Consider the following 18,740-nt stretch of genomic DNA (forward strand, 5'->3'; position numbering starts at 1 on the left):
ATATTAAATATGTACATACAAACATTTTCTTTCGCAAGCACATTCTCACACATCTTCATATTATGTACGTGTGTGTGTGTATGTATACATAAATTTGTTGCTGTAATTCGCCGCAACGCGTTGTTTTCAATTCGCCGCAAGCAGTGTGTGTGTGAGAGGTGATTGTGTTTTTGTTCCTGCTATTGCTTCTTCCTTGTGAACTGAAAATTAGCGCTCTTTACGTTCAGTTTCCATTTGCGCTTTGCTCTTGCAAGTACAGTTGTGTCGTTGTGTTATTAGTGTAGTGGACAAAAATGGTGTGACTTTATTGATCTTTCTTTCTGCATTTTCGCAGTTGGCATATCAACAGTGATGCCACAGTGGCAATTTTGTGGCTAAGCTGGCCACTTTTTGAGTAAACTAGCTATTTCATACGAAACAAAGCTAAAAGGGGAAGATGAGCAGTCAGTTGATATTCATCCGCTGACTGGATTACATCTCGGCTGCGCAAATTTGAAAATCTATTCTATTTAATCAAAACCGGAATAATAAAATTCATTTATTCAGAATGTCGGAATTTTTGCGCAAGAATTCTCGCGCTCTGCCCTTGATCTCAATTTCGGACACTACAATAATTGATAACAAAATAAAACAGTGTACATATTTGTAAATTATTTCAGAACTATTATATTACTTCGACAAAAAGCATTGGGACTGGGCCAATTTTATTTCCACGAACTTTGGACACCGAATAATGTCAAAAATTGATCCTCGATCGATGGAAAGGATCAGTGAAAATGACTTGAAAAAAACCTTTTGGGTTTAATGGGAACGAAAAAAAGAGGAAAATTAACCAAAATAAGTAATTGGATGGACGAAGAATTATATTCCGGAACATAACTTAGTATATTTTAAATACTCCAAACTATTGTGTATGAAATAAATTTCGAAAAATAAATTAAGATTTTAAAGTCCCAATACTTTTTACCCACAATATGTAGACAATATACAGTAGAATCCGGAACATAAATATCCGTCCGGTTTTTGAGACGAAAACTCCAAACTATTGTGTATACAAATTAAATTTCGAAAACATTAATTAGTTGATTTTTTGTAAAGTAAACCAAAATTTTTCAACTTTTTGTACGGATATAACACTTGATAGTCATATGATTCTATATATATATATATATATATGCATATATCGGTTATATTTACTAAAATCGATTAAGTACATCATTAGTGCTTATTTAAGAGAGTCATTTATTAACATTTTGCAATCAATCAAAACAACTTAATAGCGATAGTTCTTCTCTAAGCTTTTAATTTAAAAAAAACTTGCAAAGATCGAAATGAAATTTTGTTCTTTCGCTGCATATAACCGATATGCGCAGTATAAGGTACAATTGGGCAAGTCTGTGTACTTGGCTATAGCTTGTACACAGCTCACAGACTTATGAATAGATCATTTTTTACAAAAATAATAAAGATCAATTACTATATTACATGCGATACAAAAAAAAAAAAAAAAAAACGTTTTATATATATAGAATACGATTAATGTCTATGTCTAGATAGATATCGATATGCATATAGTATATATAACATATGCAGCAGAAAGCACTTGTCGACGGGGTGGAGAGATTTGTGTGTTGTCTAATACTACATGGACGAAGAAGAAGAGGAAGGAGTCTACAGTCTGCTGCTCTCGGCGGCGCCATTGTGACGAGCTGGCATCGACTTGTCGTAGCCATTGTTCGACATCTGCAGATGCTGAGGCTGCAGCTGGGCAGGACGACCATTGGCAGCGGGCAGTGTTTCGTCCACGCTGAACACCGAGTTGTCATGTCCGTGCATGGGACGAGCATTGAGAACAGCATCGCCGCCGAGTCCCTTGTGCTGCGACTCCTGGGCGGCAACGACCTCCTCTGTCTTGGGCTTGCCCTCCAGCAGGAAGCAAGTGATGAGGAAAAGAATTGAGCCTGTAAATATATGTATTAGTTGCAATCCAAAAGATGGTGTGAAAATCAAACTTACTGATGCCATAGAAGCCCGAGTAGAAGATCATAATGGAGCCGCGATAGCCGAGCATCTTGGCAACGGGATCCACAAGAATGGGCAGATTGCCGCCAATGTTGTTCATCACAAAGAGGAAGACGCCAATGGTCGAGGAGCGCACACGCAACGGGACAATCTCGACGACAATGGCAAACACAATACCGAACCACATTTCGGCAAAGAAATAGCTCAGGCCCAGCGTGATCATGGCCCACAAGGGATCAAAGTAGACGGAACCAAAGGCGGGCAGCGTGGCAATCAATTGACTAAGCGCAAGGACAAAGGCACGCGATCTGATGCCCATTTTGGCGACAATCTTGTCGGAAACAATGCCACCGACAACGACACCGACGCTGCCAATGCCAATGGTGACGGCAAAGAGCCACCAGCCGAGATCGACATCGGGGAAGTAGGTGTTGTAATAGAGATCCGCATTGTAGGCAAACGTCATGCCACCGCAGTGACGTATGGAGGCGGCAATCATCAGCATAATCATGGCAGGACTCTTGATCACCTGCCACAATGTGACGGGTTTACCGCTGGCCGTTTGACGATCTCCCTCACCGATTGCCTTCCGTTCCGGTTCCTTCAGCGTTGATCCAGTGAGTGCGGCCACAATGACGGTCAGGACACCGGCACCCAGATAACACACACGCCAGCCCAAGTCGAAGAAGTTGAGCTTGGTAATGTAACGACCCACGGGGAAGGCAATGCCATAGCCGCCATAGATGCCCCAGTTGAAGATGGCCATGACCAAAGCGCGTTTGCTTTCCGGGAAAATATCGGACATAATTCCGGTGGCGAGGGGATTGCAACCGGACTCACCGGCTGCCATTATCATGCGCAATATCACCAGATGCCAATACTGCTTAACGGTGCCCTGCAGGAAGATCGCAATGCCATAGATCACCGTGCACACGGTGAGCATCTTCACACGATTGTATTTGTCGGCCGCAAATCCCATGAAGACACCGGCTATGGTGAAGACCAGAATGAATGTGGGACCCGCAAGAATCTGATAATCGATGCCCAGGCCATTGTAGTTCCATTCGCAGTAGCCGGTGCCATTGAGATCGAGAGCATAGCAACTTGTCTCGTTCTTGACGTCGCCGCATTGCGTTGTCAGCTCGTGACGACTGAACATGCTGTTGTTCTGCTGACACCCATGATCACCGTAGTCCAGCTCAATGGCGGTCTGCTTGGAGGTGACACCGATCAGATAATGACCCAGCTCGCCCAGGATATAGCCGATGGTCAGTATGCCCAGCACATAGGCATTGTAACAGCCGCTTAGTCTGTCCAGAACCGGAATCATTGTGACTGCAATGAGAGGAAAAAGGAGGAGGAAAAGCGAATGAGTAACAATTTATGGCAGCTTAGGGAGAGAAACGGGATAAAATAACGCAAGAAATTTGAGTTGAGTTTTACGTAAAAGAATATTTACAATATTTTATGAAGAAGGTGGAAAGTAATATATACATATAGAAAATATATTTAAAATATAGTAAACGGTATACTTTTTATGATTTGCAACATTTAAATTCTTATTACGTAAAGCAATTTTTACTTTTCTTCATGAAGTATACCGATAAATATACCTAATATATACCAAATACATAAAACAATATTTAGTATATTTTACGAGGTAAGCGGAAAACGACTTGATTGTTCAAGTATACTGATAAATATACCTAAAATATATTAAACGGTAAAATTCTTAATAAGAAAAGCAAAATTGTGCTAAAGCGTCTTGATCCATAAAATATACCAAAAGATTCATTTGGTATTTTAGCGAAAAGATCGAATAAAGAGAGCAAACATCAGATGGATCTTAAATAATATACCTGGAAGTAAATGGGATGAACAAAATAATAACGTAAGCAATTTAAATTCGGAGATAGCAACACAAAGTTTGAGCAAAGTGAGAGATAGGAATATATACAAAAATCATTTTAATGAGATTACGAAAATACAAGAGTCTCAAATGCTGTCTTGGAAGAAGAATAAACTAAACTGCTCTCTTAGCTTTGTTTTCGCTATCTCTGCTAAGTGTTTAAACAGAGCATCGAGGGTAGAAAGTCCATTGTGCTCAGCGATTGTGCTCGTTCGCTCACTTTGTATAGAAGACAACAAGCAATGCCCCCCATTTGTAATCAGAGACTCAACACATGTGGCTCAGGTACTCGTCGTTGTGTTATAATCAAGCATCGCGACATAATGACAAACAATGAAGAGACGTCTAATTAATGACTTGTTACCTGTTACCTTGTCTCTTTCCTTGCCTTTCCCTTCACTTAGCTATTGCCGCCTCGCAAGGCAATCAAATTTAATTGATCCAAAAAAGATGCAAATCGTGACTGGAATCGCGTCGGTCGAGCGACAGATTTAGCGCCATAATTCTTGACTTGAATGAAAGTGAAGGCGTTTCCCCCACATTGCGTATACGCGATGTGTGCGCTGAATACTCTAATAAAGCTTCATGCTTTTAGCGATGATATGAACAATAGCTTAAAAGCTCACACAATTGGTTGATATATTCGATTGAAGCTAAAGCTTGCACAAGTTGAGCTTAAAAGTTTCCAGATAGAGTAACCGAAACTCGGCTTAAATTGCATTCGAATTATGTGAAAGGCGTTTGTTGCACTCTTGATACAATTACGATTACGAATATGAATATGGAATATGGAATATAAGTTTGTGTGTCTCGAGATTGTGGAGTGTGCGTTGAGTCAGCCCAAGGCAATTAACGGGCGGAGTCGCTAAAGTTAACTCAACATTCAAGCATTTTGATTTATGCGCTAAATGGTCAGCCAAACGGAAGTACGCACATATCTCAATCTAAATCCCCAAGACAACGCAAAAAAATAACCTACGCAAATATTTGATTCATGGCTGCCTTGCGCACGTGTAGCAAACCAGAAGAAACCACAAGTAAATCGACTAATTAGCCATGGCGATGGAATGAAAAGTGAGCTTGCTCGACAGCCAAATACTTCAGCTTTAAGTGGATAACTTGTGTAGACAAATTCTTTAAAATGAAGAAACCATTTAAGCTAGCATATTTTTCGTTCATAATTGATTAGAGGATCTAAAAAGAATTTAAAAAACAGCAAATTGAAGAAGAATTCAGTTAATTATGCGTTGTATTAATAGCTGCAATTCAAGTTCTTGAAAAGATTGTCAAAATGTCAAGAGATACAATGACACCAACGATGTTAGCTATTATTATGAAACCCGGCTAGAGATTGAGTTTTGAGTGGGCACAAGGTAGAGAGCAAATATGCACCACAAAGAGATGTCTAATGAATCTACAGCTGGCGAAATCAATTTGGCCAAAGTGCCATTAACTCCAACTACAACGTGGACTGACAACTAAATGTTTTGGTTTTTTTTTCTTGTTTTTTTGTTGCCCGTTTCCCAGATACATTTTGGACGTCGAGCTGGAGGCGAGCTTGAGTTTGAGAGAATTTCTCATTGTTGTTGTGCTTAATCAATCAAATTTCAAGTTAATTTAATTGCTGTGTTGGTTTGTTGGTTTTTTTTTCTTATTTGCCATAAAAGATACAAAAATTACTTACGACCAGCTACAGATACATACTTGCGCGTATCCGTATCTTTTACATACTCGCCAAGGTCAGGAACGGAACGAATAGTTCAGCACAATGAACTGTCAAGGCTAGACAAAAAGATACAAAATGTATCGATCGGATATGGCAGCTAAACAAAAAGCCTAAGAATGCGGATGCTGTACTACAAACATAGAGAAAAAAAAAACATTCTAACGATCTTACCAGTCAAACAGTCAGTCAGAGTTAATCCCCCGCTTCCGAATTCGAAGTTTCGACATCCATTCAAATGCAAACGCGTGCTGACACGTTTTATGCGCCATTTGACCGCGGTCTAATGGCACTTTGATTTGATTATCATAATCATAATCGTCGTCATAATCATGCATCATGTAATGTACTGTTTGCTGTAGTACGCTTATAGTATTAGCCTTGATGCGGCTTGATTCATAACTCGATACAAAAATACCTGTTCCATGTTCCGAGCCAACTGAAGTTCAAGCCGAAAACTTTAGCTTATTCAAGTGCAAAGCTGTTCACGCGAAATCAAATCACATGATTTTCAGTTCTTTTGAACTCTCAACTAGTTCGAAAGAGTCAAAATACCGTTAAAGGGTTCATTTGATCTGCAGTTTAAATGTTCCTTTAAAGAGTTAGCTCTACTTTATTTGGTAGTTAGTTTTGGCTTCAATTTCTATAAAAATATTATTCAATTCTAAAATATAACTCTCAACTAGTTCGTCAAAGATCTTAAACCGGTTCATTTGAAAACTTAGTAAAATTGCTTTATTTTATTTGTTATCTATTGCATATTCATCTCATTATTACTGTGGACTTCAATTTCTATACAAATGTAAGTATTCCTCATACATATCATATAAAAATAAGTTATTCCACGTGCATTTATTTATATACTTGACTAACTATTAATAAAGTGTTTGCTATTTTCAACAAACCAACTGATAATAGTGTTTAATGAAATGAGGAATGTGATCAAGGGTCAATAAATTTGATAGATTGCTGACACAATTCTAATTGCTGCAAGACGATTAACAGATCAAAGAGCAGAAGGCCAATCGTATTTCGGATTTTCCATTTCTATTTCTATTTCTAGTTCAATGTCAAGGCTGAGAGAAAACGGCACTTGCTCTTGATCCCGCAATCGACAACAAAACCGGACTCAATCGAAGACGTGACTCGATGCGACGCGTGGCAAGTGAATGAATGGGGAGAATGGCGAGTGACGAATGGCGAGTAGCGAACGGCGAGTAGCGAGCGGCTTTCTTCGACAAGGTCACGCGACTCGTTGCCATGTTGCATTTGCAAATGCATTGAGGCGATTAATTTTGCCACTTCGAGAGCTCGTGCTAATTTTTTATGTCTTTTTAATGCTACATGTCGACGAACAATGAAATTCAAATTCTAATTGAAATGGAAATTCAAATTGCAATCGCAATTGGTGAATTGAAATTGAAATTGCTTTACGGTCGCGATTTAATAATTTGCATTTAATTAGCGCCGCAAAAACGCCAATGCAATTAATAAGACGTTCTTTTTATTGTTTTGATTTACCCCTGCCACTAATAACTGTAACTTAAATGAGCGTATCATAGAACTGCATAACCATATGCGATTTGTTTTTCCTTTATTTCCATTTTAAAGGTCTGTGGCCAATTACAATACTTGTAATATCATTTACGACCGCTTCCCTTAAGGTAGAGCCTTGATTTATGGCTTACGTGCCGTTTAGATGGTCTACTACATATACTAAGAAATACCCTTCAAATTATATGTTAAATGTTAATGAAAGCACTGAATTAGTGCAGGGTATTAGCTAGTTTAAGTTTATTTTGTATTTAGAAGGTGTTTGAGGTGCAAATAACTTCAGTAGGATACAGGGTATCAGCTAGTTGGGTACTTAGCCTTTCTTAGCTTCCAATTGAATACGATTTGAATATTCCAATGACTACAACACACACATTATATTACAGGTTATCTGCTTTAAGATGAATCTACACTAAAGGGTATCGACAATTGGAGTCTCATGTGTCACCAGAGACTTCGATAGTGACTACAACACATAACTTATATATTACAGATTATTTGCTAGCTGTTTTACGATGAATCCACACTACAGGGTATCAACTAGTCAAGTCACGTCCGTCACCAGAGAGTCTAAAGTGACTACAAATTAAATTGCAGGTTATCTACAGGGTATCGACTAGTCGACGTCTCGTGAGTCACCAGAGACTTTGATAGTGACAAGTTCACAGATAATTTGTCTATGTCATTGGCTATGTGATTAGACGACATTCTCCACGAACGTGCAGCAACCCACACACTCACACACAGTCTGTGGCACTTGCTGCACTTGCCACATGCAATGCCACAGAGCAACAATTGCTGTAATAAGTGCTCGCGAGTCATGCACACAACACTCGATGAGGCTGGACAGCAGCAACTCGCCCATGTTCGTGACAAGATTGGACCAAGTACACACACTTAGCGATTGAGATACACACACATACTTATGGACAGACCTCAGTTCAAATAGTGATGCAAAAGGCCTCGAAGCGATGTTTGGGATAACAAAACATCCTTGATTGTTTCGATATATTAAATTTGAAACCTTATTTATGCACATTCTATTATAGATATATACAAAAAGTCCTATTTTCACGCTGTTGACTATCGATAAGAATATCAATAGTCGAAACGGAATAAGGAATACTTGAAGCTTTCTTTTCATTTCAATCAACATTTATGCACATTCAATTAAAGATATGTATAAACAAAAATTCATATTTTAACGCCGTTTACTATCAACAAGAGTATCGACAAAAAGCCTCTCGATAGTATCGATTGTAGGTGGATGTTTTTTGCATCACTATGTCCAAGCTGCAAACGCTTGACTGATCACAGTTTCAATCGCATTCACATTCACAATCAATTCAATCGCAAAACGTGACTAAGTAATGTGCCTACGCCTTGGTCTCAGTCTCAGTCTCAGCATACCCCACAAGCCACACACACTGACACAAGGGTATTAGCTAGTTATAGTTATATAGAGCTAGCCTATACGATTTGGCATTCACTGCAAAATGCTTCCCAACTGAACTGGAAACGCTGCAAAGCTCAAGTCCGCAATTACATTTTTGCCGAGCTCAAGAAACGGATCTCAACTAATTTAACTTTAAAACTGGTTCAGCTTATTTGCAGAAAAGAGTACGAAAATATAAATATAAATAAATCTAATAACGAATATAAATGTATTCAAATCAAAGCTTTAGTGATTCATCTGTATTATGGAGACATTAAATATGTAAGCTGAAAATTATGATGTTACAATAAATTGTGATTAACTGCTTCATTATTTTCAACACAACAAAATGCAATAAACTTAAATGACATTAAATATGTAAAGTCTATTGAAAAATTCTAATTTCTGTTAATAGTCACTTATTGTGCTGTCTCCAATAACTCATCGCACATTAAAAAGTTATCTTTATTAATTTTGTTGTGTCGAAGAATGTTAAGCAGTTAAGCACAATTTATTGTAGAACCGTAATTTTCAGTTAGCGGTCACAAATTTAGAATCTAATTCACTTAGCGGCCACACACGAAACTAAGAAACTATAGAGAAATCATAAAACAAGTATTTAAGCTACTCAAATATATTTCATTGCTAACTAATCATTTTTGTATTTAATAAAACTTGAAAATAGTTATTATATTATAACTTTACTATATAATGAATACTCTTCACATTATGTATATTCACTTAGCGGCCACTTTTCGTGATCAGCTGAGAAAATAATAACTTTTTACCAAGTCTTAAAACCAATAATCAATCATAATTTAATAAAACTTAAAAATTGTTATAATCTTATAACTTTTTTATACAACTTATGAATACATTTTCACAATAAAAACTTAAAAAGCATTTGCGCTTTTTTAGTGACCAGCTGAGGCCGCTAAGTGAGATGCCAGTTTCAAAACTCAGCCTCACTTCTTAATGGGTTCAAATCTGATATTTTAGCTGAGTCACAAGTCGATCGATTGCTCATTTCCTACTCTACACATGAAGTAGACACTTAACATTTATATTAACGTGCCGACATGCGTACTTGTTGTTGTGGTAATTGGGCTCTTGAAGAGTGCTCGCCACGTAAGCGCATAATGAGTGTCGCTCAAGCATGATCATAACGTCACGCCCCCTTAACGCCCCCGTCCCGAACGCTCCGCTAGATATTAACTAACTTGGCTAAAAATGCGGTTTAACATTGATTCAACCGCTAACTGAGTATTCCTCCTCTATCTCCCTCTCCCTCTCTCTCTGTATCTATCTCTCACTCGCTCTCTCTCTTTCTCACTCGTTACGCTCATCCTCTCGCTCACACGCTCGCATTGTAACCGCAGTCAAGGTTAACCGGCGGCTGCTTTGCTTTGGCCATTGTCTTCGGGGTGGAGTCGCGCACCGTGGGGAGGGGAGCGGAAGGGGGAACGGGAAGGGGAGGGAGGTAAGGCAATGCGACACCGTTGCATGCAAATGGCAAATGAATTCATTAGCTGACGCCAGGTGGCGCTTTTTTTACAATGTTTTATCAATTCAACGAGAATACTCGAAGATTCCTTGCATAAATCTTACGAATATTTATTATTGCATTATTGCATATCGCAAAGCGACAGACCAAAACCGTCGCAACAGGTGTCTCAAAGCAACTGCTGCTAACTTGGCTAATAGTCGCTGCCAATTAGCAGTTACTTAACACCACCCACACACACACACATCCCCTTCTACCTCCTCCTCTTCTATCAATCTTATCTAATTAGAGGCTCGAATCTCGCGTGCTGCAATCGCTGTTTAGCCGTCGCCTTGGCTGATCAAGCTCAAGAGTTATGGCTAAATCAATCATTATCACTACGACTTTTGTGTTGCGTTCCAGCTGCCAACTTGGCTCACTGATTCCGACTGACTGACGTACGGTTTTTGCTCGATCAGGCGCAAGCATCTCACTTTTCGTGTCTCTAGATTGATTGACAGCCGATTGACTGACTAAACAATTGCATTGCTTGGCAGAAATTGACTGATTGAATCACTAATTGCTTGAGTTTTCAACTATTACAACTCCTACTAGACATTATTTACCATTTTGGATTGATGTGATGTGATTGATCTGTGTGATTGACTGATTGACTCATAAATTGACTGATTGAAACATTAAATTGCTTAAGTTTTCAACTAGTATAACTAATAATAGAAATTATTTACCATTTAATATATTTGATTGATCTGTATGATTGACTGATTGACTTATAAAATGGGTGATTGATCATTGAATTTCTGAAGATTTTGACTAACATAATTAATACTAGAATTTATTTACCATTTTGGATTGCCTGTCTAGCGTCGCCTATTTGATTGAAGTGTATGATTGACTGATTGAATCATTATTTTGCAAAAGTTTTCAACTAATATAACTAATTCTATAAATTATTTACCATTCAAGTGTTTCCTATTCGATTGATATGTATGATTGACTGATTGACATATAAATTGGCTGATTGAATCATTAAATTGCTTGAGTTTTCAACTATTACAGCTAATACAGACATTATTTACCATTTTGGATTGCCTGTCTAGCGTCGCCTATTTGATTGATGTGTATGATTGACTGATTGACTTGAAAATATAGCAATTCTCACTCGCGAGCAATGCCGCTTGCTATGCAGCAGTTGTCTATTATAAAGAAATCCATCCAACTCGGTGGCATATGTAACATGTTAATTGGGGGGTGTGGTTCAGGTGACGCCCCGTAGACTAGTTGAGGCCATAGCAAATAGAGCCATCAAGTGATCTGAAGTGATTTTAATCTGTGTTTATCAATCTGCTGCTTTGGAGTGTTGTTGATTGAGAGTGGTCAGTTACATTAACAGCGAGACAACTCATCTGTTGCTCTTGTTGTTGTTGTTGCGGACTCAAACCGGAAAAACACCAAATGTGTCATTAAGTCTAACCTAAACCTGAACTTGTATAAAAAAACAGCAAAAAACTGGGGCGGAGGCTGCTGCGTCTGGTCGATAAATAAGCAAATTGAATTGCCAATCAGACAAGATAAAAACAATATTCAAATTGTGGTTAATCCCCCGCCGGAAACATTTAGCGTAACAAAAATCACACACACACTTTGAGCTCGATTCACAGAACTTTCCTTAAGCCGATTAACGAAAGTGTCGCTAAATGAATAGCTTAGTCATCTTGTCAACAAAAATAATATGATTATAAGTCATATTTCACTGATCAAGGGAATCTTTTTGCAAACAAGAAAGTAAAGAGTGATTAAACTGGAAATTTAGTTATCGCTATTTAGTTGCGTGTGAAAATGTTCAATTGATTCTCATCTGCTAATCTTGACGACAAAGTGATCAATTAATGAACTTGTCGAAATTTCACACCCTTAAATCACCAATTTTATAGACGAACTGATTAGCTACTGATCACTCATCACTGATCGTTAAAAGCTTGATGAGGCAAAAACAAAAGAAACTAGAAATCGGAATGTGACGATGACAATGACGAGTATTAGGAATTGAGTTTTCTAGAGTCGCCCATTCATCATGCACTTGATTGTCGTGCACACGTGGCAACCCTAAATATGCAAAACAAGTTCGAGTACTTGGTAACAGCAACAGTTGAATAACTATGAGAGAGAGAGCGCAATGTATTTGACTTATAGGGCAGTTAATTGTTTAAGTGCTTGACATTTGCATAAATTTATAGTTAAAATGCGCGAAACTCACTTGGGGAAACTGGAAAATGGGCTGATGATCAAAGAATCAGCACTCAAAGTTGCAAACTCATCGTGTGGCGATCGTGGCAATCGAAAACGTATCGCGAATCACATCTGGCGATGATGATTCGATCGCTTATTATCTACAGATGCAAAGTATATACATATGTATGTAGATATACATATACATGTACATATATAATTCTTGATAACCCGAATCACGGGTAATTACCTCGAATGCGCATGTGCCACAAATTCAAATCAAGGCGGACGACAAAAATAAAACAAGAAAGATCGGCTTTAACAAGTCAGTAACTATCAAAAAACCGACGATTGAATACGCTTTAAATTAAAGATACAATTTCGGAAATACGAAGCATCTATTTCAAGTATCCAAGAAGCTATGAAATATTTTTAACTATTCCAAAAGTATCTAAGATGTTCTTAAAGCATCTTCAACTAGCTGGAATATTTTCCACTATTCCAAAAGTATCTAAAACGTTAAAGTAGTAGTATCTTTAACTAGCTAAAAGTTCACCAAGCATTTCGTAACTGAAAATATCTGCCAGTTGTCAGTTGTCAGTCAAAGTATCTGAGTATTTTTTGCCTTGACACTGAGAAGCAAACGCCCAGCTGCAAAAGCAAAGTTACACAGCCTATTGTAAGTGTATAAGAAAGAACCTGAGACATCGAATGACTTGGAAACAAATCAGCTACGAAATAAGAAGAAAAAAAAAAAAACAAAGTATTAATTATATTTAATTATTAGATAATTGCACAGAGTTTAAAGTGAACAGCTGTAGCTTAGACTTAGACTCTAGCTGTGAGTGCCTTTGGTGACCGGGTCAATAAATTAGCGATAAATACCATGATCGCCGTATAGATACAACATACTATACTACGATACGATCAACGATCGAGTAATGGGAGAGAGGGCATTAGAAGTTGTCTAATTGCTGGACCTCTCGCATAATTACACTTGGTTGGATATGAGTCGCAGATAATTATGACACCTGAACTTAGTTTGGCACAGGTGAGGAGAATGTTTCATCAATTCAGTAATGAACTCTCAATTGTCGCCACTGAGAAAGTAAAAGGTAATTGCTATTGCAAAATGTGACCAGTCACTCGTAACTTAATTAACAATCTCCAATCTCGAGCAAATAAAGTTCACCTGCTGCCTCCCTTTCTCAATCGCAAAGTGTGTCCAATTATCGCCACCGCTGATCATCTATGCAATTAGAGCGACATTCTTAATTGGAGAATGCAGTCTGTGTGTGTCTGTGACACTTTGTGTGATATGCAGAACGTAACCTTTGATTGATTTCTCTTACATCTGGCGACTTGTTGTTCTAGTTTTTAATCAATTCCCTTCATTCTTCACTTCCTTGACTTTCTGTCTGTCTGTCACATTCTTATCTGTCATTTTCCACTCAGCATTCAACATTTAATAGTCAACAATTACAACATCGTTTGGCATTTACCCTTTTATCGATATCGCAGCACAGTTCTTGGTACTAAAACTTGATCACAACTTCTAATTAAGTGCATATTTCGCTGCTACTGATCAGAATGTTAACATATCTTAAACACATTTAACATTTTAACACATCTGCATCTAAAGAAACTCTTCATAAACTATTCTTTATTTACTCCGAATTATCGATGTATTTATCGATCACACTCCATACATCTTTATTCCAATTACTTGAAACTCTTCTTAAACCTTACTTTAGCTATTACATAACATCATCAATCTTTAATTCAATAACTAAGAACTCTTCTTACACCTCTTACACAATTAGTTGCCGCTCTTCATATGATCGATAACTTCATTGATAACACGTATTTATACAATTGACAACTTCTTCGTAGAATATCTTATATCCTTAACCGATTTTTGCGCGTTATCGATAGTAAAATAACATTCACTTTACATAAACTAGATGAAATCATTAATCTCTATTAATTACTCAACGCTCTTCTCACACCTCTTACACAATTAGTAGCCGCTCTTCATGTGATCGATAGCATTGATCGATAATACATTAGCTGCTTCAGACAATGAATTCACAGCAACCGAGTCTCTTGCACATCTATTATACAAATTAACAATATCAAGATAAATTATGAATCAAATGTTAATCGAATGCCGTCACAGATGCGATGTACCATGTAAAAAAAAAACATTTCAATTCCTAATGAATTACAATTTCAATAATGTTCGTGACAGGTGATCACAGATCGAGGCACAACCCACAGACTTTTGCTTGCCCAACTGTCCAGCATATTCCGTGTGTTTGTGTTTGTTTGTGTGTGTGGGAAGAATTTGCGATTTTAATTTATCGCGCATATTTCGATAAATTGAATTACACGTTTTAACAACCGTTGAGATAAATTAGAAATGTAGTTGCATAACATTTTGCCCGCCTTTTTTTGAAAAGGAATGAGAAATCAGAAAATGTCGCAGGGTATTTTCCCAATTGTCTCAATTGATTGACTTCTTCCGCTGATAAGGCCCAGTCTTGTCAACTATTTGTTTTGGAGGCGTGGCATAGTTTCAGATATCAATATCGCTAGACCTAGACCGAGATAGAAAGCTCTGTGGGCATCTCCCCCATCGATTGCCATTAGCAATTTGTGTGTGTACAGGTTTTTGTTGTCGCGCGCAAATATTGAACAGCAAATACAACAAATTAAGTTAAGTAACCTGTGGAGTGCCTCTTCAACTCGCAAGTGAAATCACAATCGCAATCGTATCGTATCAATATTGATATCGATGGCGCAATCGAGGTGAGACATCAAAAGTTGGCTTTAAGAGTTAAAGTTCAAGGGCAATGCCACTTGAAAAGATCACGAAAAACGAGCCGAATTGGAACAGGAAGATGCTTAAGTTTTATAAAATTAGGTAGTTTAGCAAAAAAAATCTTTATTTAATAATTTTAAACAAAAACTGAGCAAAACAATTTTTTTAATTTAAAACAACCAGATTAAAACAAATTATTCTTCACTTTTAGAGACACTAATTGTGAGAAAACAGGATTCAATTATTTTTAAGTTGAGCTATTATCCCTGGAAAATTTAAATTAATCTTTAACATAAATTGATCCATCAATTTTTAATAATTAATCCAAATGCGTTGGACTAGATTTCAATTGAAATTAATAAAAACAACGGCACTTTTAAATTGAATTAATAAGAAGAAAAAAACAACACTCACACTTTGTAGTTGACGGACAAGGAGCTGGACGGCAGGAATGCGGGAACGCTGGAACAATGGAAAATAGAAGATTCGCTTGTCGCGCGTTTTTGTTTTACGAGTCGCGTGTCGCAAACTTATAAAGTAAAGTCAAATGCGCTACGCAATGTCTTTATAATTTCGATCTATCAATTGGGGTAATTGATGTGAATTGAACACGACGAAGAACGCGCACAATTGCAGCAAGAAAAAAAATTGTGAAAAAAAGTTTTCAATGCAAAAGTTTTTTGTTCTTATGCTTCTGTCACTTCCACCACTTCGATTTCGAGTTCGCGCTCAGCTTCCACTTTGACTTGGATCAGTTCGTTGTTATAGTGAACTTCCACCTCTTCTTTGCTTGGCACACAACCAATTGGCTGCGTTTTGCAAACAGAACTAAAACGCGGCTTCGAGCGGCAACGTTTTTAAAAAGGAAATTTGCCCAAGCCCAAGCGTCACCGTCTACGCCGGCGTCGCAGTCGACATCGCAGTCGCAGCTAACAATACAAATTTGCAAAGCCGAAACCGAAACCGAAAGCGCGACACGAACAACGCAAAGAGAACAGCTTGCCCGAAGCTCGTTCACTCTACCTCGCTCTCTCTCTCTCTTTTGATCTATCTCTCATTGTTGTGCGCTGGCGTTCTTCGTGTGTTTTTTGGGCGACATCCGTTAATTGCATGACATGCAAAAACAAATTATGCGTCTAGAATGCCAAGAATAGTTTTTTGCTCCCACACTCACACACACATGCACACACAAAAGGATGCACCGTTGCGCAGGCGTCAAGGGAGTTGTGAAAGGAAGAGCAAAAACTTACAGGAAAAAAAATAAAAGATGGCGACATTTCACTGCACTGAACGCAAAACATGGTGAATGTGGTCAACGCTCTGCAGCTCCAAGTGCTCCTCACTTGTGTAAGGATCAATGTAAAACATTAATAAAAACCAGATAGAACATTAAACTAAAAATAAATTATTAATAAATCAAATTAATTGCCGCACAACGAATACGCTTTCCAACAACGCGCCGCGCTACTATTAAATGCAGTGTGGCAGCAAAAAAGAATGCCGCATTTTGTGTGAGAAAGGAAACGGTGATATATCAAGGAGCCTGTGACAGTCGTAAAATACTTGTAAAATAGAGCATCAATTAATCTTAGCTTGAGGATACAGTGTGACAGTATATTTGAGGCAGTGCAGCGGTATATTTGAATACTAAAAGAAATTCAGTTTTTTTGTGAGCTTGGAATTGATAATAGGAAACGGTGATGTAGCAAGTAGTTTGCGAAAGACTTCGAAAATTGGCAATGTAAAACTTAAATTACTTTTATATTCATTTAAATTGCAAACACATTAGTTTATTGATTATTAAAGAATGCTAGAAGTTTTTCATCTATCAAGTTTACAAGGACCTTTCGTCTATGAAGAAATAAAAATACCCGGCAAGGGGCAGCGTATACTTAACTGGACAGATAAGAGCGATAAAACACCCAAAATAAAAACAAAATAAATAATAATAAAAATGCAAATACATAATAAGATGATATCAAAAGATCAGGGCAATAAAGGCATGTGATTCTACATATATATATATATATATATATATATTGTATATTGCTTTAGTTGTATGCATTAATTTCGACTTTTACGTTTAGAGTCTGAGATGAGACGCTGATGATTCGAATTCTTCTCGCACTCTCTTCAGTCCGCTGTCATGCTGTTCATCATTTTCATAACACACGCTGTTCGTTTTGTAAACAAATTGCTAATTTAAATATTCGATTCATAGAGCGCCCAGAAAAAGACGAAGCTACTGAGAAGAGAAGAGAGTAGCAAAAGCAAACCAGTTAAGATTGTATAAAAAAAAAAAAAAAAAAAAATCCACGCAACATTGTCGATTGTCGTCACCTGCTCGTAGTTCCCCCAAAATGATTAGCTTCATAATCAACATCGCAGCCTCAGTCTCAGCCTCAGCTTCATCATCATGATCACAGTCTTCTTTATGGGATCTTTCTTCTGAGTAACCCTCATCGTAGGCTTGTTTCTTCTACTCCTCAAGTTGATGTTCTGCTCGACTTTCGACACAGTCGTTAAAAATAACAAGCTATCTAGAGCAAACAACTCAGCTAACCGCACTTGGAATACCCTAACTCTATAATCTGTGAATATGGAAATGTAGTATAGTTAAGAATTCTTCCCATTTTCTTCAACACAGTGGGAACTTTCCAAAGTTTCACCCAGATTTCCCCAAGAAATTACGTAGACAACTAGATTCTGGAAGATAGTCTTTGCAGCTGTAATACCCGACAAGTTGGGGATTAAATCCAGTTTTAGTTTGCTTAGTTTCAATTCATTTTGTTGGATTTTTTATTGTCATGCAGTTGCAGAAAGGAATCGAAGCTTGGGGCAAGTTGTGCGTGCACTAAATTGGCAGGCACTGTTTATGCGTATCCCTGACCAAGACTGTAGACTTCAGACTTACTCATACGCTGTAACTTGAAGACTGGAAGACGGCAGACAGAAGACTCGTAACTAAAGACTGTAGAAAACCAGTTTTAGTGGAAACATAGGGGTTTTTTTTTTTTTTTTTTTTTTGGTTTTTGCTGTTTTGAATTGTTATTGTTATTGTTGTGGGTTCCTCAGGTGTTGGCATTGTCTTTCGGTAATTCTCTCTTGTACAGAATTTAAGCCAGTTTTCTTGTGACGTCAGCGCAGTGCTGGCGTAAGAGGCGTGGCAGTACCAGAGCGGTACCAGAGAGCTGGGGAATTGCCATAGCGCCGTGGGTGGTTGGTTCTGTGGTCGAAAGTTTTGCTTGAGCGACTCCCAAGGCGAAACCTTGTGTTCTATACCCGGCAGAGGCTACGTGAGCGATTCGAAGACTGTCTGTTTAGTGTTTATGATCGATCCTAACTAAGTGAACTCGATTCTCCGGTGAGCTGCAGAGCTGAAATTTGGTAAGAGGCACTACTTGGAATTTAGTTTTTATACAACAAAGTAAAATATTCCGCAATTTTTATACAACTTATTTTCTTGAATATATTTAAAATACATTACATTATTTTCTTGAATATATTTAAAATACATTTAAGTAAGTGTTTGATATCAAT

General features: G+C 37.7%; 1 protein-coding gene across 1 annotated transcript; it reads right to left on the reverse strand.

Annotated features, from left to right (window-relative positions):
* Positions 1–1,173: 1,173 nt before the first annotated feature.
* LOC133848280 (putative metabolite transport protein HI_1104) lies at positions 1,174–16,032 on the reverse strand. The gene is made up of 3 exons (XM_062283776.1): positions 15,615–16,032; positions 2,017–3,357; positions 1,174–1,961 (listed from the first exon to the last, which is right to left on the reverse strand). The coding sequence occupies exons 2-3, from the start codon at positions 3,350–3,352 to the stop codon at positions 1,672–1,674; spliced, it is 1,626 nt and encodes a 541-aa protein (XP_062139760.1). The 5' UTR covers positions 3,353–3,357; positions 15,615–16,032; the 3' UTR covers positions 1,174–1,671.
* Positions 16,033–18,740: the final 2,708 nt, after the last annotated feature.

This window comes from Drosophila sulfurigaster, chromosome X (assembly GCF_023558435.1).
Source record: "Drosophila sulfurigaster albostrigata strain 15112-1811.04 chromosome X, ASM2355843v2, whole genome shotgun sequence".
In the NCBI taxonomy this organism is placed as follows: domain Eukaryota; kingdom Metazoa; phylum Arthropoda; class Insecta; order Diptera; family Drosophilidae; genus Drosophila; species Drosophila sulfurigaster.